General features: G+C 48.8%; 1 protein-coding gene and 1 long non-coding RNA gene across 4 annotated transcripts in view; one reads left to right on the top strand and one right to left on the bottom strand.

The window, feature by feature from the left end:
- Positions 1-3,036, top strand: part of LOC122552994 (cyclin-dependent kinase-like 4) — a 67,994-nt gene extending 64,958 nt beyond the window's left edge. The window contains exon 10 of one of the 3 annotated variants that reach the window (XM_087991545.1): positions 2,535-3,036. In XM_087991545.1, the coding sequence (XP_087847671.1) occupies positions 2,535-2,709 (175 nt within the window). In that variant the 3' untranslated portion in view covers positions 2,710-3,036. The remainder of the gene's footprint in view (positions 1-2,534) is intronic. The other 2 variants (XM_087991547.1, XM_087991546.1) reach the window with 2 other exon arrangements.
- The window catches only part of LOC122552996 (uncharacterized), a 66,439-nt gene continuing 41,919 nt past the window's right edge, over positions 1,558-26,077 (bottom strand). Inside the window, exons 2-3 of the long non-coding RNA XR_006312585.2 lie at positions 1,984-2,094; positions 1,558-1,869 (exon numbers count right to left, since the gene is read on the bottom strand). This is a non-coding gene — a long non-coding RNA (uncharacterized LOC122552996). The remainder of the gene's footprint in view (positions 1,870-1,983; positions 2,095-26,077) is intronic.

Here is a 26,077-nt window from a genome sequence, read left to right as displayed (position 1 = left end):
TCCTGACTTTGTTCTGTGAGTTAGCCAATCTTCTCTCCATTTTAATAAATCATTCCCAGTGTCATGCACTCTTATTTTGTGTGATAACATTCTTTGTAGAAACTTACCAAGTAACTTTTAGACGTCATTAACATCTACTTGTTCCCTTGAACCTGTGGTTTTTTAAAATTACTTCCTCAAACAACTCCAAACATTTGTCAAACTTGATCTTTTCACAAAATCATGCTGATCCTGCCTGAACATCATTTTCAAATGCCCTATTACAACTTTTTTCTCCAGGATCAGATGTTAGGCTAACAGGCCAATAAGTTCCTGCTTTTTTGTCTCCCTCCAGTGCTGGATCAGAGTTGGGACCACAATTATTTACAATTTACAGATGATTTAGAGTTGAGGACCAAGAATAGTGTGTCAAAATTTGCAGATTATACTAAAATGAGTGGTACAGGAAAGTATGCAGAGGACACTGAAAGTCTGCAGAGGGATATTGATATATTAAATGAGTGCACAAGGGTCTGGCAGATGGAGCACAGTGTTGGTGAATGTGAGATCATCCATCTTAGTGGGAGTAACAGCAGAATGGACTATTATTTAAATGGTGAAAGGTTGCAACATGCTGCATTGCAGAGGCACCTGGGTCTCCTTGTGCATGAATTACAAAAAGTTCGTTTGCAGGTGCAGCAGGTAGTTACAAAGACACATAGAAGATTATCCTTCATTGCTAGAAGAATAGACTTGAAAAATAGGCTGGTTATGGTGATGGTAAGGCCACAACTGGACTACTATATACAGTTTTGGTCTCCATACCTGAGAAAGGATGTTTGAGCACTGGAAGAGGTTGACGAGTTTGATTCCAGGGTTGAGAGGGTTGACTTGTGAGAAGAGATTGAGTAGACTGGGACTATACTCATTGGAATTTAGAAGGATAAGGGGGATCTTATAGCAACATGTAAAATTATGAAGGCAATAGGTAAGGTAGAAGCAATGAGATTGTTTCCACTGGCGATTGAAAATAGAACTAGGGGGCAAAGCCTCAAAATAAGGGGGAACAGATTTTGAACTCAGTTGAGGAAGAACTTTTCCACCCAAAGGGTTGGGAATCAGTGGAATTCCCTGCTAGTGAAGCAGTTGAGGCGACCATTTTGAAGGTTTTTAAGACTTTTCGTCATTTATATAAATGATTTGGATATGAACATAGGAGATGTGGTTAGTAAGTTTGCAGATAACACCACATTTGGAGGCATAGTGGACATAGAAGAAGGTTACCTCAGAGTCCAACGGGACCTTGATCTGATGGGACAATGGGCTGAGGAGTGCCAGATGGAGTTTAATTTAGATAAATGTGAGATGCTGCATTTTGGAAAGGCACATCAGGGCAGGACTTATACATTCAATAATAAGGTCCTGGGAAATGTTGCTGAACAAAAAGACCTTGGAATGCAGGTTCATAGTTCCTTGAAAGTGGAGTTGCATGTAGATAGGACAGTGAAGGCGGCATTTGGCATGCTTTCCTTTATTGGTAAAAACAATGACTGCAGATGCTGGAAACCAGATTCTGGATCAATGGTGCTGGAAGAGCACAGCAATTCAGGCAGCATCGAGGAGCTTCAGCAAAATCGACGTTTCGGGCAAAAGCCCTGCTTTCCTTTATTAGTCAATGCATTGCGTCTAGGAGTTGGGAGGTCATGTTGCGGCTGTACAGGACGTTGGTTAGGCCACTTTTCGAATACTGCTTGCAATTCTGGTCTCCCTCCTATCAGAAGGATGTTGTGAAACTTGAAAGGGTTTGGAAAAGATTTACAAGGATGTTGCCAGGATTGAAGGGTTTGAGCTAGAGGGAGGAGGCTGAATAAACTGGGGCTTTGGCAGCATCTGTGGAGAGAAATTAGAGTTAGCATTTCAGGTCCAGTAACCCTTCCTCAGAACTTTGATGCTGCCAAATCTGCTGAGCTTTATCAACAATTTCTGTTTTTGTTTCTGACTTACAGCATCTCTCTATTTTTATTCTATATCCAATCTCCTCTGCTATTTTTGATATGTTACACTTCTTGAATGTCATCCAGTAGTGAATGAGCAGAAGTTTCTCCTCGAGGATATCTAGAAGTTGCAGAAGTAAAAAAAGACATTAAAACCAAATAAATGCAGTATAGTTTGATCACACATTAATGTCTCAGCAAATTAGGTTAAAGAAAATAAGTAATCGAGTTGATTTAATATGAACTTTAAGAATATTGAACTATAATGATTTAAATATTTGTATTTAACAATAATGATTATGCTTTTGGGCTGTGACTATTATATTGTAAGTGTATCCCTATCTGATTTCATTGGGGTCTTGTTGATGGACTAAACTGCATGTTATGCTTGATGTGAATGTAGTAGGATTTTCATTTTCAAGATTTTAGCATTCTGCCATACCTCTTTCTGCCAGTTAGAGGAAGGGTGGTGGGCAAGAAAATAGTTTAGAAACCAGGTCTGGGCATACATCACAAACTTTCGTTGGAAATTTATTAGTTTTTTTTCATTTTTAAAATTAGTTTTTGCCTCAGCTCCCTGGTAATAATGGGTCACCAACACCAGATGCCAGAAAGCAGCTTCGTCAGCAACGGTTCGATCACCTTCCTACCATCTGACAATCTCTATCAAACCTATGGTTCTGAAGTGAAACAGAAATATCTAGATGTAATGTACTCAAGAAAGGTTTCTGTATAAGACTGAAGTGGTGATATGGGTATTATTTTGCTTTATTTTACTTGCTGTAAATATGACTCATGTATACATTAATTAAAAACAACAAACCACGTTTCACATAAAAGGTTTTCTTGTTCATTCTTCTTAGTTAGATGGGAAGTTAAATGGGACATTAAAAATACAAATAAAATTCCAGGGTAGAGGTGCATAACAGAAAAGAGTTGCTGTCTGTGATCATCTATATGGAGTAAGTATCGTTAAGTTATTTAAAGATTGGTCAGGCCACTTTTCGAATACTGCTTGCAATTCTGGTCTCCCTCCTATCAGAAGGATGTTGTGAAACTTGAAAGGGTTTGGAAAAGTTTTACAAGGATGTTGCCAGGGTTGAAGGGTTTGAGCTAGAGGGAGAGACTGAATAAACCAGGGCTTATCACACTCACTCCCAAAGATTCATCTTCCAGTGGCCTTTTCCTTAATATGATGAGCCATTTTTTTCAAAAGACTTAGAAAATTAGATTTCTATCTGAAGGCTGTTTGGAATAAGTTTTGGAATAAACATTTGAAAAAGTCTTTCAAGCCTCATGTATATAGAACTTCATACAATGGCTTAAATGAGATGCAGAGAAGTTATTTGGCTATTTCTGAATCATATTATAGAGGATAATTCAGTTTATTAATAATTTTAAATTTTTACATAATTCTGAATTCTAACTTAAATATTATTTCAGAGTTTTTCCTTTTTTAAGCTCATACTGGAGATTACAGAATGGGAAAATGGGGGCTTGTTGAAAGTTAATACGAGTAACATGGCTTTTGCTGATAGATAGGATAGTCATTTGCAATAGTTGATTGCTGTTTCTAGCTTGCTAATATGCTGGTTGCTGGAATGCCTGTAGATTTTTTTTTCTGATCTGCTCACTTAGTCATTATGTTTTGTGATTTAACTGATTGATTCATTTTACAAATGCAAAGTTTGAGAGAGGATTTTGTAGCTCGGCTGCTCGTTGTTGTGGTTCTGTTCGCGAGCTGGGAATTTGTGTTGACCCCTGTCTAGGTGACATCCTGAGTGCTTGGGAGTCTCCTATGAAGCACTTCTGTGATCTTTCCTCCGGCATTTGTAGTGGTTTGAATCTGCCGCTTCCGGTTGTCAGTTCCAGCTGTCCGCTGCAGTGGCCGGTATATTGGGTCCAGGTCGATGTGCTTATTGATTGAATCTGTGGATGAGTGCCATGCCTGGCTGTTCTCTGTTTGGCTTGTCCTATAATAGTAGTGTTGTCCCAGTCGAACTCATGTTGCTTGTCATCTGCATGTGGCTACTAAGGATAGCTGGTCGTGTCGTTGCGTGGCTAGTTGGAGTTCATGGATGCGGATCATTAGCTGTCTTCCTGTTTGTCCTATGTAGTGTTTTGTGCAGTTCTTGCATGGGATTTTGTACACTACATTGGTTTTGCTCATGATAGGTATCGGGTCCTTCGTTCTGGTGAGTTGTTGTCTGAGAGTGGCTGTTGGTTTGTGTGCTGTTATGAGTCCTAGTTGTCGCAGTAGTCTGGCTGTCAGTTCGGTAATGCTCTTGATGTATGGTAGTGTGGCTAGTCCTTTGGGTTGCAGCATGTCCTCGTTCCGTTGTCTTTCCCTTAGGCATATGTTGATGAAATTGCGCGGGTATCCGTTTTTGGCGAATACATTGTATAGGTGTTTTTCTTCCTCTTTTTGCAGTTCTGGTGTACTGCAGTGTGTTGTGGCCCTTTTGAACAGTGTCTTGATGCAACTTCTTTTGTGTGTGTTGGGGTGGTTGCTTTCGTAGTTCAGGACTTTGTCTGTGTGTGTGGCTTTCCTGTATACCTTTGTGGTGAATTATCCGTTAGGTGTTCTCTGTACCATCACATCTAGGAATGGGAGTTGGTTGTCCTTTACAAATGCAACTTTAAGATGTGGATTAAAAGATATTGATATAACTGCACCAAATAATGAGTCACAAATCAAAATGATCTTGAATGGCAACCTCAGACATTTTTTTTAATAAATACCACTGTAACAATGTATATAAGGACAGTATGTTATGGGAATAATACATAACCAAAAACAAAAGGTGTATCACAAATGGACCAGAATGATCGTAGGGATGAAAGGCTAGATTTGTGAAAGAGCTCTTTACCTGAATGTTCACAGCATTCATAACAAGATAGATGAATTGATAGCATCAACAGAAATAAATGAATATGTTATGATAGTCTTTACAGATTCCATAGATGAAGAAAAATTCTAACTAGAAGGATGCACCATTCATGGCTAACTAAGGAAGTTAGGATGGTACCAAGTAGAAAGAAAGGACATGCATTGCTCATAAAATAAGAGTGGTAGGTCAGAAAATTAAGGAAGACTTAGAAATCAACAAATGTTAACCCAAAACTTAGTAAACAGGAAGATTTTGGACTATGATGAAAAATAAGAAATATAAAAATAGACGGCAAAAGCTCTTCAAGTATATAAAAATGAAAAGATGAGCTAAACTGAACAATGGGTCTGAGTGTCTGAGACTGACAAGTTACTAGTGGGAAAAAAGGAAACAAACTTTGGAAGTAATGTTTTGTTTTTAGAATGTCAAACTGTTACTACTGGAGAGCACCAAGGATCGGTTCTAGAGTCTAAATTATTTATAATCTATACTAATGACTTGTATGAAGTAACTAAATAAATTGAGGTTACCTATTGTTGGGGAGATTTCACTGCGGTGTTTAATGTAGGGCTAGGGAGGGTGACACTTCCAGCCCTGAAATGGTTAACAACAGCCAAGCGAGCTGCTGCAGGCGATTGCATGACTGCTGGAGCTTGTAAGGGATATGCATAATGTTAATTAAATCTTGGAGCCTGTAAATACCAGCCAGTATCAATTGCCCCATCGAAACTTGGGATTAATAAAGAAACTGATCGGAATCTGTAACTGTTAGACAAGTGTGAATTGCTCTATCGGAACCTGTAACTAGTGAGTGTGAATGGCTCTATTTAAGTCTAAAGTTGATAAGTGTAATTGACAATTTAGTTAAACTAAAAACTATTGAAAATGGCTAGCCTGTCAGACGCATAGTAATTCCTTGACACAATGGACTATTGAATACGGGATCGGAACCGCTCCCGGGGATGGCTGAGCCATTGTCAAGCACAGCAGGAGCTGGACAGGCACTTCGATGCGGCCAATAGGAGGACGGATCCCCAGCGCGCGCAGATGAATGGACCAATGGGGAAGGCGAACTGACCGGGGACTCCAGGCAGCGCGAAGTATAATTGTGTCAACTTTGAACGGGAAGGGAGAACGCCTTCTCCAACGAATGCATGCTTGTAGATTCGTTGTATCAGTTAAGATTCTGTGAATAAACTGCTGTCTGCGTCTAATCATAGTTGCCAGTGTGAGTCTCTCCTTCCAAAAGAACACGCAAAGACGGGACCCCGCAGGTCCGTCTTAACATTTGGTGAGCCCGACGCGGGAAGGAAAAGAGACAACGGCGAGTTGGCAACGTTGGCGGATCAGGGAGCAGACAACCTTCGGCCGAAGTTTTCTAAAGGTGGGGAAGCGCCTGTTAAATCCAAGGCTTCCAGTAGTTAGATTTACTCTCAGTTAGTTTCTTGTCTGCTCTCCGACCCTCACCAACCCAAAAAAAAAAAAAAAAACCTGATCAATTTGACAGCAGCATCGCAGAGTCCTGACTGGTAAGCTTTTACTAACCTTTTGACGTACCCAGAGTGTGAATTTCTAGCGTGGCTTTCGGAGCCGGAGCGCATATATATTTGTACCCAGTGTGTGAATTTCTAGCGTGGCTTTCGGAGCCGGAGCGCATATATATTTGTACCCAGTGTGTGAATTTCTAGCGTGGCTTTCGGAGCCGGAGCGCATATATATTTGTACCCAGTGTGTGAATTTCTAGCGTGGCTTTCGGAGCCGGAGCGCATATATATTGTACCCAGTGTGTGAATTTCTAGCGTGGCTTTCGGAGCCGGAGCGCATATATATTGTACCCAGTGTGTGAATTTCTAGCGTGGCTTTCGGAGCCAGAGCGCATATCTGTTTTGCCCGATTTTGCAGATAGTTCTGCCTGACGATTACCTGACGTTTCCTACCTGAGCGCTGACCATATTCGACTTCCTGGATCCATGTTAATGAGCACTTAAACCTGACGGACTTTTGGTTTGTATATTTGTTGTGACCACCGAACATACCCGGGGTGACAGAGGTCGGAGCTCTTCTCCTGAAGAGGGTTTAACCGTACAGACGTCTGCCTTAGACCGGTTGTTAAGAGCAGAGATCTGCCACGCGAAGGTCAGGTTTTGAAAGACGTACTGTTTTTGAAGCGGTTCCCTTCAGGGGAGATCCGACATGGGGGACCTGAATTTCGGGCCACCTAAGTTGACTCACCACAGGACAGCATGTCCCGGAGTGCCCTGGTGGCACTGCAGGGACGGTGGGGACATGCCTATTCACAGTCAGTTACTGCTGGATAGCGTAGCCCTGCATAAGGAAAAGTTGGACCTGGTGATTGCCCAAGCACCAGAACAAAAGGGAATTATCCTGACAAGATTGAGGGAAACATTTAAAAATCCCACATTAATGATCAAAATTCTGGATGGTCTCTACAGGTCACCACATTATTCGGCTCTCCAAACAATTGTGCTAGGCAATCCCCCCGCTGGGTGGGCACCCCCGAGCACTGATAGCTCCCGGGGATGGAAAACAAAAATGGTTGTGACTTTTACCCCACAGTGGGGATACAGACCGGTTTGTTCCCCTAATGGCCCAACTGTTTCGGACGGTCTTACCCGGGAGCTAGACTATTTAACTGCGGCTGTTACTTTACCCACTGATGCATACACTGACGAGTCCACCCCAGTCCCGAAAATCCCCGACTCGCGGCCACCGACAGGGGAGGTATTGGCGGAAATCAGGACCCAGTTACGGGAGAATAATACTGCTATGGAGGCTAAACGAAAAGTCCGTAACCTAGAGAATAGTCTCAAGCTGTGGCGGGTTAAGAACTGGTTCCCTAAAGATGACCAACCCTTCTTTATGACAAGCGAATTTGATGCCTTCCGAGCTAAAGTCCAAACCTTCTTGCGGGAGGGGAAAGGGGATACCAAGAGAGGGTTTTTTAATTTAGTCAAATCTTCCAATAAAAAGGAGGATGGAGATGTTTACTTGCGGGAGCTTCTGATACGCTTCCAAAGTCACTTACCGACTTCACCTATTCACACACCAGTATTGGGTGAGCAGGGTCCTGTCCCGGAATGTGAGCCTGAGTGGTCTCTGAACCCTACTCCAGTTTACCCCCCTACACCTTACACTTCTCCTGTGGCCGTGCCGACCCGAGGTGCCAACCACGGGGGAAGTCTGCCACCCCCTTACACCAGCCCACAATCAGGATCACCCGCCCCCGGTGCATCGCCCACGGCCCCGCTTGCGGACACCAGGGCACCACTGTGTCCGCTCCAACCGCGTTGCGAGGGGCCAACCATACAGGCCCCTGTTGTCAAAGTTCTAGGGGGAAATTTCGCGTATGAGGACCCGATCCGGGACCGTGTAACAGAACGACTGGAGAGTGTGCTCAATGATCATGAGCAGAAACTAAGCGCCCTCACTGAAATGGTCGCAGCCGGGACGGGGATGGTAAAGCCAGGGGGCGGTCTGTGTCGGATCGGCCAGCCGGACGGCATCCCACAGAGATGGGAAGTACAGGACATAGAGGTAGAAGGGGAGGGTTGCTGCCCCGTGCTGGGACGGGATGGCTCCCATGCCCCAAAAAATCCTTCCCTGGGAAGACATGCCAAATTGGCTTCAATGAATGGCCAGTCCGCCAAGGCTGAACAGGCGCCCCGGGGAATTCAAAAATCCCGGCAGGACAGTAGGTCCATGGCTGCGGAAGGGGACACTTTAATTGTTACGGGAGCTCGCCTCCAGAGCAAGCTTGTGAAGGGAGGGAGTGAGTATGACTCCCAGCTAGATACCACCTCCTCGGAGGACGAGGGGGAGATTATTGGGGATTTTGATAAGGGCTCCTACACATCACTCCCACGGCCCCACGGTGGCCCAATGCAGGGGACTCTCGACACTCTGTCGGCCGTTCAAGCGCCTCTTCTCGCCACTAGTATGGGGGTGGAGAAGTATGTCCCCTGGTCACGGACAGACCTAGACGCCCTGGTCAGGAGGCTTCCTCCGATTGCCAACGGGGCGTCTGCCTGGATAGCGGCTTTTGAGAGGGAGACCTGTCATGAGAAACTAGCGCTGGCGGATTTTAGAACCATAATGGTACGCATCCGAGCAGAGGAGGCGCTGATCAGGGCAGAAAGACTGGCTCGGTGTTCCAGGTCAGATGAAACTGTCTCGTTTGACCTCTACCGGAATCTAGTCTGGCGGTCCCTGCGGGACAGCTTCCCCACTACTTTCTCGCTGGACGCGTTGGGGACCCTCAGACTAAAGGACGGGGAGGACATACATGAATACCTGGGGAGGGCCTGGGATCTATGGCAGGCTGGGACAGGTGAAAGGCCAGATAGCTCCCCCTTGGCAATAGCACATTTCCGGAGGGGGGTGACCGAGGGGCTCCCTGCATCAGTGCAGAGCAAATTAAAAGACCTGGTGGGGGTGGATTCAATGAAGGAAGACATATGGAGGAAACAGGTACATCACTATCTGAACAGGCACCGTACCTCGGAAAAGATGAAAGTTGAAGGGCAGGCCGCCAAGACAACTACACATATCTTAGAACAGTTTGGGAAGATTTTAGAGCAAGTGGGGGCGAAGACCGCCGCGCGGGAGCTTGTGCCTCCAGCCGCTCAAATGTACATTTCCCAGCAGCCCAATGCACGCAAGGCCCTGCCACGACCCAGCCCTGACAGGGCAGAATATGCCGGCCATGTGTCAGCCCACGACAGCCAACAGCAGCTGTCTTCAGACGCGCAGAGGCGGATCCATGGGGGACGGCAGCGCGATCACTGTTGGGCATGCAATGGTACTGACCATTACTACCAGAACTGTGACCAGAGGGTGAGATGTTGGTCCTGCAATGGGATTGGACATCTCGCCCGCGAATGTAACAAAGGAAGGGGAGATCGGTTTGTGACTAAAAGCTCGGGACTGCGTCCCGGGGAACGGGATAGACGGGACAGAAATGACGGACCCCGGGATATGAATAAACGGAGAGGTTGGGTTCAGGCCCGGGGCAGGGGAACACAAGGGGTAGTACAGGGTGCGCTGGTGGGGCCCGATGAAGACTACAGCGACTCCCGGTGGTCTGAGGAAGAGTGCTGACGGTGCCCACGAGAATCTTGCAGTCCCCTGGCCCCCAAACCGACACCTCCTAGTAGACCCCCTATGGTTCGAGGGAAGGTGTGTGGGGTGAACTTCCAATTCCTGATTGACACAGGGGCATCCGCCTCCACAATTACTAAATTGCCAAGGGGCCTGACCCTCTCGGGCAGGATACTGGAGACTGTGGGATTCTCGGGGATGGTTGAGAAACAGCCTTACACCGTGCCAGCAACAATAACCATCGGGGGACAAAAGATCTCTCTGCCCCTACTCCTGGCCCCGAGGTGTCCAGTTAACCTGCTGGCGAGGGATGCTCTTACCAAGTTAGGGGTCTGCATCCACTGTTCACCTGAGGGGTTGCGATTCCTCTGGCCTGGGGATCCCTCCCCAGGCTTAAGGGGGATGGGACAATTCCTGCTTGCCCCCACTTCAGGGGACTCGCGAGTCGCATCTGTGGACATTTATTGGATTCGGCTGTTGTACGCGGTGGAGGGAAGGGGATTGATGGGGGAATTTGACAACTGGCTCCCATCTATTCCAGGCTCCCAGACGTACCTCCCCCCAAAAAACCCCTACCACGTAACGCTAAATTATGTCACCCATTATGACCCTGAGTACGATGACCGCTTCAACGCCCACCTGGGGGATAGAAGGGGTATGGTTAAACTCACGTATCTCATCGCCGGGAAGGAAGGGATTGCCGCTGCAGTCAGCCTGCATCCGGAGCAGGCTGAGTGGTACCAGCTAGGGGAACAGGCGGCCCCGCATGTCACACTCGCAATAGCACCTGGATCAAAGGCCCGTAACCAGGGACCCATGGTCCTTGCCGCACTACGATGCGAGTACCAAAGATTAGGAGACGGCCTCGATGAGGTGTCACTGGATGGCTGCTTCCAGAGACGCCCCATCGATGTGCTAGAAGAAGGGATTTATGAAAAAATGGCGGTGGACAGGTCCCTCCTTCTGGATAATGTTGACCACTGGAAAGCGGCACAGCTGCTGCGTGATATAGACCCCGTTCTCTGGACGGTACAACCACAGGACACTGGCCAACTGGACGGGGCAGTCCACCTGCAGCTGAAACCTTCTGTTAAACGCTGCATCTGGGTGACACAATATCCTCTCACTTTAGAACAGAGGGAAGGGATTCGCCCAACAATCAGGGGACTGCTAGAAGTGGGGGTCCTCAGAAAAGAAAAGGGAGGACACTGGAATACGCCAATCCTTCCCGTCTCCAAGGGGATGGGTAAAGGGTGGCGCATGGTCCATGACCTCCGAAGGATAAATGAAGCCACGGAGACTTTAAACCTGAAGGTCCCTGACCCCTACGTTGCACTGCAGGCGCTCACGCCTGCCAGCCGCTTTTTCTCTGTCATAGACCTGGCTAACGCTTTCTTCTGCCTTCCACTGCACCCAGAGTGTCAGGAGTGGTTTGCCTTCACCTTCGAGGGAGAGCGGTACACATACAATCGCCTCCCACAGGGGTACAAAGACTCCCCAGGCCTGTTTAGTGCGGCTTTGACCCCTATACTTAAACAGATATCGCTTCCCACCAGCACCACAATCATACAGTATGTCGATGATTTGTTGATTGCCAGTGAAACTGACACCCAGAATTTGGAGGCGGTCCGCACCTTGCTGGACACCCTTGTGGCAGCCGGTTTTAAAGTGAAACGGGAAAAGTGCCAGATAGCCCGAAAATCAGTATCCTTTATGGGACGGATAGTGGGAAAAGGGGGCACCACACTTTCAAGAGCGCACAGGGAAGCAATCCTCTCCTATGGCACCCCTATAACAGTACAGGACATGATGGCCTTCCTGGGGTTATGTGGGTATTCTCGCACCTACGTCCCTAACTTTGTGGATATAACGTCCCCACTCAGGGAAATGATCACGGAGGTTGGGGCAAAGAGGCTCAAGAGTCAATTGCGATGGAACGCGGAGAGAGAGAAATCGTTCAAGGAGGTGAAGCAAGCTTTGGGAGCAGCGGCCACGCTAGCGCACCCAGACTATAAGAAAGGTTTCCACCTGGACGTGGCAGAGACTGGGGGGATAGTAAACGCCGTCCTCTACCAAAAGGACCGAGGCTGCAGGAGAGTGCTGGGGTATTACAGCTGCCGTTTAGAGCCCATTGAGACAGGACAGCCAGGCTGTGCCAGATTTGTGGCAGCAGTAACGAAAGCGGTCAACAACACTGACCATCTAGTACTCTGCCATCCCTTGACTATTCACACAGATCACAGCATAGGAGCCTTTCTGGCCTCCAACTCATTCAGCTTTTCAGCTGGGCGGCAGGTTAGAATTGAGAATGCCCTTCTATCACCGCACATTACGTTTGCATCCGATAGGGGGAGTACAAGGAATATGATGGTGGGAGTAAATGGGGGATCCTTGAAGCCCCACGACTGTGTGGCCAGAGTGGCTGAGGAGAGGAGGATACGTAAGGGGTTGCACACAGAACCCCTGGCCGAGGCAGACTGGGACCTGTACACCGATGGCAGCAGCCGTCGGGAAGCAGACGGCGTACGAGCCTCGTATGCCGTGGTCAGAGATTCAGGGGGGGTATACGACACCATCGAGTCTGGGGAAATCCCACAGCCTGCATCTGCACAGCTAGCAGAGATAACAGCCCTGACAAGGGCATTAGAACTGAGTGAGGGACACCGAGTTAACATCTTCACAGACTCCAATTATGCATGGACCGCAGTCCACGTAGAGGGCACAGCATGGGTTAGACGTGGTTTTAAAACCAGCACGGGGAGGCCGGTAAAACACGACCAGAGTTTGCGACGGTTGCTCCAGGCAGTGCATCGTCCAAGGGAAGTGGCAGTAGTGAAAGTGCAAGGACACTCTGCCTTACGTACCAGGGAAGCGCTGGGAAATGGTGCAGCTGACAGGGCAGCCAAGCTCGCAGTGCAGATGGTCACCCTGAGGTCAGGGACAGACACCCAGCAGAGTCCGGGGCCAAGGGAGGGTGGCAGTGATTCCCCTGGGGAGGCGGCTAGGGTTGATGCCATTAGGCATCTGTGTGAGCTGCAGGGACGGGCAAGCAGTGCTGAGGTCAGGGAATGGGAGAATAAAGGCGCAGTCCGACAGTATGTGGAGGTCGAAGGGTCTCAACAGCCCCTTTGGCGATCCCCGGGAGGAGAGGTCGTGGCCCCGAGGGCTCTCCTGCCAACACTTTTCTCTGAAATACATGGGCCGACACACGTGGGGGTTGCCCAAGTTATACGAACCGTCCAGAACCACTGGTGGGCACCCCGGCTGCGGGAACATATAGAGAACCTGAGGGCTGAGTGCAGGGTGTGTAATGAGTACAACACCAGGAGAGTTCTCCCACACCCGATGTTAAAGTTCCCAACCCCGACAGGGCCGTGGCAGGAGATCTGCATGGACTTTACGGACATGGGGGTCAAATGGAGGACCCCAGAGAAATACAGATACATGCTAGTCACAGTGGATAGGTTCTCCCGGTGGGTGGAGGCAACTCCTACGAAGGCGGAGGATGGGGAAGTTGTTGTGAAGTGGCTCACGAAGGAACTGATTCCCCGCTATGGCGTCCCCCGAAAGATTTGCACAGACAATGGGACACATTTTAAAAATGAACATCTTGCCCGGGTGGAGGCTACTCTCGGGATACTTCACCGCTACGGCAGTGTCTACCACCCTGAGAGTCAGGGGTTAGTAGAGAGGGCCAATCGCACGCTTAAAGACAAGATTGCCAAGGTCATGGCAGGGACTGCATTGACGTGGGTGCAGGCACTCCCCCTAGCCTTGCTGTCAATGAGGCAGGAAAGGAGTGGCGATACCTTCCTGACACCCCATGAAATCCTGACAGGTCGCTCCATGCCTGGCCCCCGAACATCACCCCTGTGGGAAACGGATTGGGATATAATGAATCAGGACATGACACAGTACATGCAAGTACTGGGGGAAATGGTCCGGCTAATATCCAACCAGGTTACGGCTGCACGGCCGGACACCCCCGACAGGTCCCGACCCCTTCGAGTGGGGGATAAAGTCTATCTCCGACAGATGGGCCGCACGACCTGGGACGAGGGGCGGTGGCATGGCCCCTACCCAGTGACGGGGGTCGCAGCCAACACCTTGAGGGTGAACCGGGAGGGGGACAATAACTGGCATCATTTCTCTCACTGCTCCAGGTCAGGAAGGCCTAACACTACTCTGACTCCGGTTGCGGAGGTCGCGCCCGACGAGGAACTGGGACATGATGGACAGTAACAGACTCCTGAACTGGCTGGGTTTCTGCCTAGTGGTAAGACTGTCCATGCAGGTTTCAAGGGATTCATGTGGAGCAACGGTTGCTTTACATGCAGACCCCGCACAGGATAAGACTTTCCAGTTCGATCTGTGCGATGTGATAGACTGTGGGGGGACTGACTCAGAGGAGGGGTGGACAGCTTACAGTGTATACATGTGTCCTTGCTCATGCGCCCCCCACATCTTGCACAAATGCTACGGATATCCGAAAGACATCCATACGCGCCGCATGTGTGCCTCCTGGGATGATGTTTGGTGGGGGCAGGCTTACACCAGCACCCCGATACGAGCAGAATACTTGGACTTTAGCAGAAAACTCTCCCTCAGGAGAGGGCGAGTCTCTGGCTCGCAAGCTCGGAAGAACCCTTTGCTTCTCCGAGTCAAGCCCGGGCTCTCCAATCCCATGATCATGACCGGGTGGTCCAGTGACAACTGCTGGGCACAGGGGCGCGAATCTGACCAGTCGGGTGCAGCCCACACGAAAATCCTCTATTTAGCAATTGGGGTTGCGGTCATGGGGAAGGACCCGGAGGGGATTATCCGAATAAACCTGGGGATGCCTGGTTCTTCCCAGATCCAGCTGAGGGTCCCGCTCGACCGGGATAATCACCCCTCCTGGCCTGTGCCTGGTGTAGTTACAGAGTTTGAATCGCGCAAGCTGACTAAGCTGGTTGATCCCCGAGGGCGGATCGCACCTGCCACTGGCTACATGGAGACAAATACCTGGCTGGATCGAGTCGTCCAGTTTTCTCGGCAGGCAGGCCACGACCACTGCTGGGTTTGTGCGGGGGGGCGGCCCGGCCTGATAATGAGTAGGACCCCATTTGAGGACGGCCACATGGGCTGTGGGGTCGAACTAATGTCCGAGACTAACCCTACATTGGAGTGCAAGTCATGGGAACAGTACTTCCCGATGGCACCGGCAAACGTTACCCCTCCTGACTTCGTTGTGCACCCGCTAGTAAACTTCACCTGCTTCATCAACCCCACACCGCTTACCCGAGGATATCCAGTTGGCAGCGTAGACAGGGCAAGCTGCAGCAGAACCTGGGTGCTTACAGGAAGCCAAGCGGCAGCACTAACGGTGAGCCGCGCGGACTTGTGGTGGTACTGCGGAGGACGGATTCTGTACAATTGGTTGCCCCTAAATTGGGAAGGAAGCTGTGTCCTGGTCACCCTCAATATCCCGCTTTTCATCTCCCCGCGGGCCCCGGGAGATTACACCCTCCACGAGCCCCCGCCTGGGCTCGCCTCTCTGACCCGACACAGACGGGCTGTTGACCCGCTGTTGGATTTCAAAAATTCGGATGGGGTCTGGATTGATGCTATTGGGCAGGCCAGAAATATCCCCGACGAATACAAGCTGGTGGATGAGATTGCTGCGGGTTTTGAAACTTTTCCCCTTTTTTCCGCCATTTTCCCGATCACGGTTAATAAAAACGTTAACAGAATCAACCTCCTCCACTACAATATGCAGAGACTTACCAACCTTACCCGGGATGCGGTTGACGCCATCCATGAACAGCTTGCACAGTCCTCCCTCATGACTTTACAAAATAGGATGGCCTTGGACATGTTACTTGCTGAAAAGGGAGGTGTCTGTGCACTGTTTGGGACCATGTGCTGTACAGCCATATCAAACAACACAGGCCCAGATGGCAAACTCACTAAGACCCTGGTGAAGCTCCGAGCCCTGGCTGCTGAGCTGAAGCACCAATCGGGGATAAGGAATCCAGTTGTCGACTGGCTGAACGCCACTTTTGGGAGATGGGGGACACTGCTAGGGCAGCTGGCCATGGGGGTGTGCATCTCGGTAGCTATTCTTGTCACTTGCGGGTGTTGCTGCATTCCGTGTATCAGGACACTGGTAACACGCACTATTGATCGTGCCCTATCAGGAACAGATGCCTCCTCGCCCGTATACCAGGCGGTGTTGCTGGACCGGCCTCCAGCTGGACCTGCCCAGCGAGAGGGTACGCTCCAAAACTCGCACATGTTACGTGCGGCACCGCGGGTACTGAGTCGCAAGACTAGCTACGACTTTCCCCTGTAACCCTAGTGCCCGATTCCCTCACTTTCATCCGGGTGTGCGTGCTGTACTCCACAGACCCAGGGCTGTGTCATCTGTCCGTTTAAATCGGAAACTCACCCAGCTTTTACCTCAAAGGGTCCTTGCTGTTTACACAGCCAACGGCCTGAGGTGAAATTGCTAGAGTTGTAGGTAATCACTTTTCGAGTGCCTTTAATATGTTTACACAGCTGGCGGGCTGCGGGGATCTCCTGCTGATTCGAGTACTTGAATCCTAGAAAGCTTACCCAGCTGACAGCCGGATTGCCTCTGCGTGGGGGTGATTGCTTGTCTCGATGCTTGCGGTTTATAATGATTTGTCTAATGGTGCCTGTGGTTTATAATGATTTTTTTTCTCGATGCTTGTGGTTTATAATGATTTTTTTTCGATGCTTGCGGTTTATAATGATTTTTTTCTCGATGCTTGCGGTTTATAATGATTTTTTTTCTCGATGCGTGTGGTTTATAATGATTTTTTTTTCGAAGCTTGTGGTTTATAATGATTTTTTCTCGATGCTTGCGGTTTATAATGATTTGTCTAATGGTGCCTGTGGTTTATAATGATTTTTTTTTCTCGATGCGTGTGGTTTATAATGATTTTTTTCTCGATGCTTGTGGTTTATAATGATTTTTTTTCGATGCTTGCGGTTTATAATGATTTTTTTCTCGATGCTTGTGGTTTATAATGATTTTTTTTCTCGATGCGTGTGGTTTATAAGGATTTTTTTTTTTTCTCGGTGCTTGCGGTTTATAATGATTATTTTTTTTTTTCTCTCTTGGATAGATACAGATGCTACAGTTTGCGCGCATGTCCGTTCCCCGTACACGGGGGACTATCATTAATGTACGGCAATTCACACTGCTCACGGTGACAGGCCTATTTGAGGGTCATCTATTTCCGTAGGGTACGGGGCTCCAATAGGTGTGCTTATGGTTTCGTTTTTCCCCTACTTCTACCCAATACTATTCCTTCTCCCTCAATGTAGCGTCTGCTGTTCGAAGAATATAATAAACCCCTTCCGTCTTAGTTTTGCCCACCTACATTGGCAGCACTTTAACCTATACTGTACGCTGCAGTCAGGGGCCGAGAAGTACTGTATGCCCCGGGATCCAACTGCTGGTCACACCAGTAACTACTACCCTGCAATCGGAGGCTCTATGTGGGTTTTGACCGGGTTGCCACTGCCCGGCTCTGTCCTCAGCGGCACCTGGATGGAGGTTGCTGTCCGTTACTGACTGGAGGTTGTCCAGTGGCGGAAGACTCTCCTCGGGCACGGGTCAGCCTGGCACAGGTGCAATTGCGCTGTGCACTGGGAGGAGATTGCCTCCGACCACATGGCCTGCAGTACACACATCAGACGCCTGGACGGGCCTGCAGGCCGGTGAACCATTCTGGCTGGCAGGAAGGCCGGGGCACAGTACACTGTTCCAATGGGTTTCCGGTCGCTGGCGTATACCTGACTGCGGGCAGTATGCCCTTACACCTTCTCGTTTGTTGTACAAGGAAACACGAGACAAACCACACACCACCGTAGCGGATGGGCATTTGCACTTCTTTTCTTGGACAGCAGACGTGGCACCCTATGTGGTTTACTTTCCCCCTTCCGGCCCTCTTACGTTCGTTACTGTTTACATGGGTTGGTGTGGCCTCAGTAGAGGCCAAGGGAGGGAATGTTGGGGAGATTTCACTGCGGTGTTTAATGTAGGGCTAGGGAGGGTGACACTTCCAGCCCTGAAATGGTTAACAACAGCCAAGCGAGCTGCTGCAGGCGATTGCATGACTGCTGGAGCTTGTAAGGGATATGCATAATGTTAATTAAATCTTGGAGCCTGTAAATACCAGCCAGTATCAATTGCCCCATCGAAACTTGGGATTAATAAAGAAACTGATCGGAATCTGTAACTGTTAGACAAGTGTGAATTGCTCTATCGGAACCTGTAACTAGTGAGTGTGAATGGCTCTATTTAAGTCTAAAGTTGATAAGTGTAATTGACAATTTAGTTAAACTAAAAACTATTGAAAATGGCTAGCCTGTCAGACGCATAGTAATTCCTTGACACAATGGACTATTGAATACGGGATCGGAACCGCTCCCGGGGATGGCTGAGCCATTGTCAAGCACAGCAGGAGCTGGACAGGCACTTCGATGCGGCCAATAGGAGGACGGATCCCCAGCGCGCGCAGATGAATGGACCAATGGGGAAGGCGAACTGACCGGGGACTCCAGGCAGCGCGAAGTATAATTGTGTCAACTTTGAACGGGAAGGGAGAACGCCTTCTCCAACGAATGCATGCTTGTAGATTCGTTGTATCAGTTAAGATTCTGTGAATAAACTGCTGTCTGCGTCTAATCATAGTTGCCAGTGTGAGTCTCTCCTTCCAAAAGAACACGCAAAGACGGGACCCCGCAGGTCCGTCTTAACACTATGCACAGACAAAAACATACCCTATTGCAGCTAGATAGGAAAGCAAGTTGTGAGGAGGATATAAAGAATTTGCATATGGATATAGATAGGTTAGGTGAAAGGGCAGGAAAATGGCAGATAGAGAAAAACATAGAAAAATGTGCCGTTGCCCATTTTTGGTGGGAAGGAAAGCAAAGCATTTAAATGGAAGGACTGCTGTGCACAGGTGTCTGTATCCTACCTGAAGCACAAAGTGCCAGCATGCAGGAACTGTACTGATTGTAATGAGGTCAGCCGGGTGGACCTCATGGAATATGTGTTCCCTAATTAGGACTGTTAATCTGGTCCAATCAGGGCGCACTGACTGACAGAGACATAAAAGAGTGTCTCAAAAAATAAACAGGCATATTAAAAAAAAACATAAAGGTGTGTCTCTTCTGAAGCCTCTCCAGCTCAAGGCTTCTCCACGTGTAAATAAAGGATGACATGGTGATGGGATCCCGGCCTCTGGAGTTATTTCAGCATTACTGTACTGAATCCAACTCTGTACAATAAAAAAGAAAAAATGATAAACAGGAGTGTCAGACATCCTGCTCACTCTGACAGCTGGCTCTGAGGGAGCTGGATCAATGTGCATGTGCACGTGACTGTGTCTGAGGGGAAGGGGACTGTCTCTGGACCAGCTGGGGAGGGGGAGGGGGAGAGGGAGGGGGAGGGGGAGAGGGAGGGGGAGGGGGAAGGGGAGGGGGAGAGGGAGGGGGAGGGGGAAGGGGAGGGGGAGGGGGAGGGGGAGGGGAAGAGGGGGAGGGGAGGGGGAGGGGGAGAGAGAAGGAAGAGGGGGTAGAGAAGGAAGAGGGGGGAGAGAAGGAAGAGGGGGGGAAGAAGAGGGGGGGAAGAAGAGGGGGGGGAAGAAGAGGGAGGGGAGGGGGGTGAGGGTGGGGGGTGTGGGGGGGGGGATGGGCGGGGAAGGCACATAAATTCCACCCTACCTCTTTGGGGAAGAGGTGCTGGCCCTTGGAGGGGAGAGATATCCCAGCAGTGCTGCTCCTCTCCAGTGGATGAGCCTATGGTATGTCCTGCACCGTAGCCTGACCTACCCAACCCCCAGGGGCTACAGCAGGACCCTCTGTTGCAGTAATTCCACCGGCCCCTGGGAGGACTTTAAAAACCCACATGGGCTGTAGGGCGGGTGATAACACTGAACTCTCTGCTGGATCGTTGAGCGGTAGAGGGGAGTAAAGTGTTATCCTCACTCCACACTCCCAGACTGTTTTTCCAGGGGCCTTGGCGCTGGGGGAGGACCTTTTCCCTGAGGAGCTGGGCGTCCCTGTGTCGGGAGAGGAGCGGGGCCCCAACCGTCTGCCGCCCAACGACCCGAACTTGGGGCATTCCGGGAAGGGGTGCGCTGAGGAAGGTACTGCTGGTGACCCTGGGGGTGGGGGTGCTGGGTGAGGGGTCGGTGACCGAGGGCGATATCCCGGAGGAGGGTTTGGGATTGGTGGTGGACATTCGGGACGTCGCGGAGTCTGTCTCCAGCGACATTTTTGAGTCCCAGGTGCCCCTCACCAATCTCCCCCTCATCTCCCTCGAGGAACTAGAGTTTGTCGAGGAAACTCCTGAGTCGCCAGGATAGAGCCCAACTGGTGCTCGACTGCTGGAGCTCCTTTGAGAGAGTTTACTGGTCGGCCCACGCTGCTCGCCAGGTGCATGGGCTTGATGTTAATGAGCAAAAGCGAGTCAGGAACTTCCTGGGGGCACTCCTGGTGAGGGCGAGGGACTTCTGTGCCCCTTCCTCGTCCTCCCAGTAAATGTATATAGTTTTTAACTGTACTGGTGGTGGTTGCACAACGCTTCCGACATGAAGACAACTATAGCCAGCCTCAACATCAACGGCAGCAGGGAGTCACAGCGCAGATTCCAGACTCCCTTGGACCTTCGGGACGGGAGGTATGCGGTGTGCTTCCTGCAAGAAACCCACACTACCCCGGGAGACAAAGCCACCTGGCTCCTGGAGTGGCGAGGGGGGGGTCTACATGAGTCACCTCACCCTCAGATCTGGCGGGGTGGCTATCTTGTTGGCCCCGGATTTTCAGCCGTAGATCTTGGGGGTCAGGGAGCCTGTGCCAGGCCACTTGCTTCACCTGATGGTTCGGCTGGGGGGTGCAGTGCGCCACTTTGTGAACGGCTACGCTCACCTGGCCGGGCCGAGGCAAGCGAGCTTCTTCGGAGAAGTGTCCGCTCATCTCGCCTCCATTGATGAGAGCCAGTGCGCCGTCCTCGGGGGAGATTTTAACTGCGCCCTCGAGGGCAGGGACCACGGCGGTGCCCGCACTGGTGGGGGGACTTGGTCAAGTCCTTTGACCTGGTGGACGTTTGGCGGAATCTCCATCCCGACTCCATCGCCTTCACCTTCGTGAGGCCTGGGGTCGGAGCATCCAGAGTCGACCGCCTGTACATTTCGCGGGCGTACGCCTCCTGTTTTCCGAGGGCCTCCACGTGGCAGGTGTCATGCACGGACCATCACCTGGTGTGGGCAGAATTCCTTGTGTTTGGTGCCAGGCTTGGCTCCGCGTACTGGCACTTTAACAACCCGCTGCTGGAGGATGAGCAGTTCTGGAACTCATTTCGTCGCTTCTGGGCCGGCTGGAGAAGGAAGCGGGGAAGCTTCCCCTCCCTGAGGCTATGGTGGGACGTGGCTTTGACAGTCTGCTCAGGGAACCGCTCGATAGGATCCGCCCTCTCCTTTTCCCGAAGGGTCTCAAGGACACTATGTGCTGACCACTTCCTGATGGACTTGTGGTTAAAGGTGTTTTTCTTCATAAATTTCTCCACGAAGGACAAGTGATACAGAACGGTCCAACTACTCGGAGCGTTCCGCGACAGTGAGGCCAGGCCCATCCTTCGCAACACCGGGGACAGGTAGAACCTCAGTACGTAGTGACACTTGGTGTCTGCGTACCGGGGATCTATGCACAGCTTGATGCAGTCACACACAAAGACCTGACCTGGTTGGCGATGACCTTTGCCAAGATTTTGTAATCTGCATTCAATAGTGATATTGGTCTTCAATTTCTGATTTCCTCCCTCTTCCCCCTTCTGCTTGTAGATGCCTTTCCTCATGGATTCACTCATGGTACCTGCCCGAAGCATACTGACATACACCTCCAGCAGGTCCTGGCCAATCAAGTCCCACAGAGTGGAATAGAGCTCGACCGGTAAGCCGTCGCTTCCGGGAGTTTTATTCTTTTCGAAGGACTCGAGGACCTTGGTCAGCTCGTCCAGAGATAGTGGCTGGTCCAGCCCCTCTCATGTTCTGTTGTCTAAGACCTCCGTGATAGAGGACAGGAGTGACTGGGAGGCCGCGCTGTCGTTTGGCTTCGAGTCATACAGACTGGCATAGAAGGATTTACTGATCCTCATGACGTCAGCCTGAGATGACGTTATCAAGCCACATCAGTCCCTAAACTTCCTTTGTTTTTATTAATTAGTTGAAATTATCTATTCTCATTTGTTCTGCCTATACTATTCTAGGACTGCATCTGCAGAAAACACTAATCACTGATGGTTCCTTGAAAAACCTCTTTTAAAAAAAATCAATATCATAAATTCCTACAGTGCAAAATTAAAATCAAAACACTCCCGGATCTCGATTTGGGGAACAAGACACAAACATTTAACTTCCTGATGAAGGGCTTTTGCCCGAAACGTTGATTTCACTGCTTCCTGGATACTGCCTGAACTGCTGTGCTCTTTCAGCATCTGCAGTCATTGTTTTTACCACAAACATTTAACTAACAACAAGTGTTATATACTCTCACACGGAAGAATCACTCAATTTTCTGTAAAAAGTACCAGGGGATGCAGAAAATCCCTCACGAAGTTAAACTTTAATTTGCAAAGAAAAGCTGTGACAATCAACTAATGGCTTCCTGATTGCCCACCAATCCATTATCTCACTGCAGTTTATACAGCTGTTGTTCCTGCATTTATCAGATAACATTAGCATAACTAATCATACTGGCTTGCTTTGTCTTTCTAAAATAATCATTGTCTGCCACACTGGTTCCCTACATTACACTTAACCTATCTCAAAATCCCACCATTATCTTCAGCATTAGCCCATCTACCAGTGATTTCACCACCCTATCATAGTGCACTACCATTATCTGTTACTGGAGCCCTGTAATATGATTTTGGGTGTGCATTACAACACTAAATTAACTATATAACTGCAAAGTTAAATATCACATAACGCCAGGTTACAGTCCAACAGGTTTAACTGGAAGCACACTAGCTTTCAGTTTGATGGGCGGCACGGTGGCACAGTGGTTAGCACTGCTGCCTCACAGCGCCAGAGACCCGGGTTCAATTCCCGCCTCAGGCGACTGACTGTGTGGAGTTTGCACATTCTCCCCGTGTCTGCGTGGGTTTCCTCCGGGTGCTCCGATTTCCTCCCACAGTCCAAAGATGTGCAGGTCAGGTGAATTGGCCATGCTAACTTGCCCATAGTGTTAGGTAAGGGGTAAATGTATGGGTGGGTTGCGCTTCGGCGGGGTGGTGTGGACTTGTTGGGCCGAAGGGCCTGTTTCCACACTGTAAGTAATCTAGTAATCTCTCGGATTGTTGTGGTCAAAAACAAGCATTTTTCTTGTCTCATTTTCCAGCTGTTGGCTCCTAGCCATGTATGCCTGGGCATCATGTAACCATCTTAAATGTTATTAGATTAGATTAGATTAGATTAGATTACTTACAGTGTGGAAACAGGCCCTTCGGCCCAACAAGTCCACACCGCCCCGCCGAAGCACAACCCACCCATTCCCCTACATTTACCCCTTACCTAACACTACGGGCAATTTAGCATGGCCAATTCACCTGACCTGCACATCTTTGGACTGTGGGAGGAAACCAGAGCACCCGGAGGAAACCCACAGGCATTCTATCTCTACCATCCTTACAGACAGTCAGTTCCAGATTCCCACTACCCTCTGTGTGAATAATATTTTTGTCACAGTTTCTTCCTACCTATCCTCAGTATGTCTTTCAATTTTATATATCTCAATCATGTTTTCCCTCAATCTCCTCAGCTCCAAAGAAAACAACCCCAGTCTATCCAATCTTTCTTCAGAATTGAAACTCTGTTGCCCGACAACATCCTGGTAACTCTCCTCTGCACCCACTCCAGTACAATCACATTTCTCCTTATGGATTACAGAACTGCACATGATACTCTAGCTGAGGCCTAATCAATATTAGATTAGATTAGATTACTTACAGTGTGGAAACAGGCCCTTCGGCCCAACAAGTCCACACCGACCCGCCGAAGCGCACCCACCCAGACCCATTCCCCTACATTTACCCCTTCACCTAACATACGGACAATTTAGCATGGCCAATTCACCTAACCTGCACATTTTTGGACTGTGGGAGGAAACCGGAGCACCCGGAGGAAACCCACGCAGACACGGGGAGAATGTGCAAACTCCACACAGAGTCGCCTGAGGCAGGAATTGAACCCGGGTCTCTGGCGCTGTGAGGCAGCAGTGCTAACCACTGTGCCACCGTGCCGCCCACAATATCTTATACGTATCCAGCATAACCTCCCTACTCTTAAACTCGAGGTCTCAGCTAATAAAAGCAAGTATCTCATATGTGTTCGTAACTACTTTATCTTTCCCCTCCATCATTAGTTCAGAAATTAGATATTTGCTCATGATCTCACATCCACTGTCTCATTTGTAATGTTCAGTTAGTGAAGCAGACCTTGCTTATAAGCAGAAAGAGCTAGACAACACTGAACTTTAATCAGTTGCAAGTAACATATGCGCTACACAAGTGCGAGGCAATAATTATCTTTGACAAGAGAGAGTCTAATTATCTCCCTTTTACAATCAACAACATGTTATTGGTTAATCCATCACTATCAACATCCCAGGTGTTACCATTGCACAGAAAGTGAATTGGGCTGGCTGTATAAATACCGTGGCAACAAAAGCAGGTTACAGGCAAAGAATTTTGATGACCCCACCAAAACAAGTCCACCATGAACCAAGAGCACATATAATGGAATGCTTACCTGGATGAGTTCCGTTCCAAAAAGAAACTCAATACCATCTAGAACCACGATTGACACCCCATTCACTACCTTAAGCAGTGTGGCAGACTGCCACATTCCAAGGTCGAGGACTATATGCTGAGAGATGCACTAAAGCCTGGGGTAGCTGCTGCCAAGGAAGGGGGGGAGGAAGACTATCGCTTGAGGCCTTTCTGCTGAAGACAAGTGGGGGTCTGTTCAGTTATTTGACCCTCATGTTGCCTCAAATGTATGTAAATATAATATTGTATGTGTAACAGATGTCTTTTGGTTTTTTGGATTGAGTCAAACTCCAATATTTGTTTATTTCCTTGATACTGTACAGAACTGAACTGCATTTTCTGACTATGTGCATGTACAATGATATTTTTTATGAATAAAGTATATTTTTTAAATAAAAACAAAACCTTCCAGTACTGGAATAACATGGTTTTCCATCTTCAAGATGTACTTCAGTAACTTGCCAAATCTCCTTCAATGCTATTCTTCCACATCTGCAACCTGGTGTTGTGATTTTTGACTTTTTCCACCCCAGTCCAACATCGGCTCCTCCAAATCATGGAAACCAGACCAAAGCATTTTTGTACAATACGTTTGCAATGACAAGGTGGCCACCTCCCACCTCCCTATCCTCAGAGATGGCTCAGGCAATCACCATGGCAAAAGATTGCTGGCTAAGCCAGACATATGCCATGTACTGCAACACCAAGAACACCACACACCTGATGACTAGGTTCCTACCTGCAATGGAAAGGAAGCACAGCTCCCAACTATCCAGTTTTTGTTTGATTATTATCACCTGTTCCAGTTTTTAGTGTATGTCCCAGTCCCTCTGGACCATATCCCCTGTACTTTCAGGTAACTTGACATAGCAGTCAAGTGGATAAAGAATCAAACAGTCCAGTTCCCCAAAAGGCACGGTCTCACTTTTGCCTCAATCTACCTTGGATTCTGAGGCCAGTTTGAATTGGTATATGTCCTAAAACTGGATTCAATCAGAAAACAGTGATGGTTTATATATTTATGAAAACAAACTTTCTCCCTTCTGGTGTCAAACATCCTATGTCATTGCAATAACTCCCTTCTCTATTTTCTTTGCTGCAATACCACCCAACCACCTACATATTACCTACAATTGTGGAAATAATTTACAAAACAGACAGGAATTTGTTTAATGTATGCTGTTCTTCAATCCAATTCTGAAACCACTTCAGTTATAGAATTAAATTAGATTACATTACAGTGTGGA

This window comes from Chiloscyllium plagiosum, unplaced genomic scaffold, assembly GCF_037043375.1.
Source record: "Chiloscyllium plagiosum isolate Xiang-an unplaced genomic scaffold, Cpla_swu_hap1 HiC_scaffold_10, whole genome shotgun sequence".
In the NCBI taxonomy this organism is placed as follows: Eukaryota; Metazoa; Chordata; class Chondrichthyes; order Orectolobiformes; family Hemiscylliidae; genus Chiloscyllium; species Chiloscyllium plagiosum.
The sequence above is the reverse complement of the archived record's forward strand: the minus strand, read 5'-3'. Positions and strand labels throughout refer to the sequence as shown.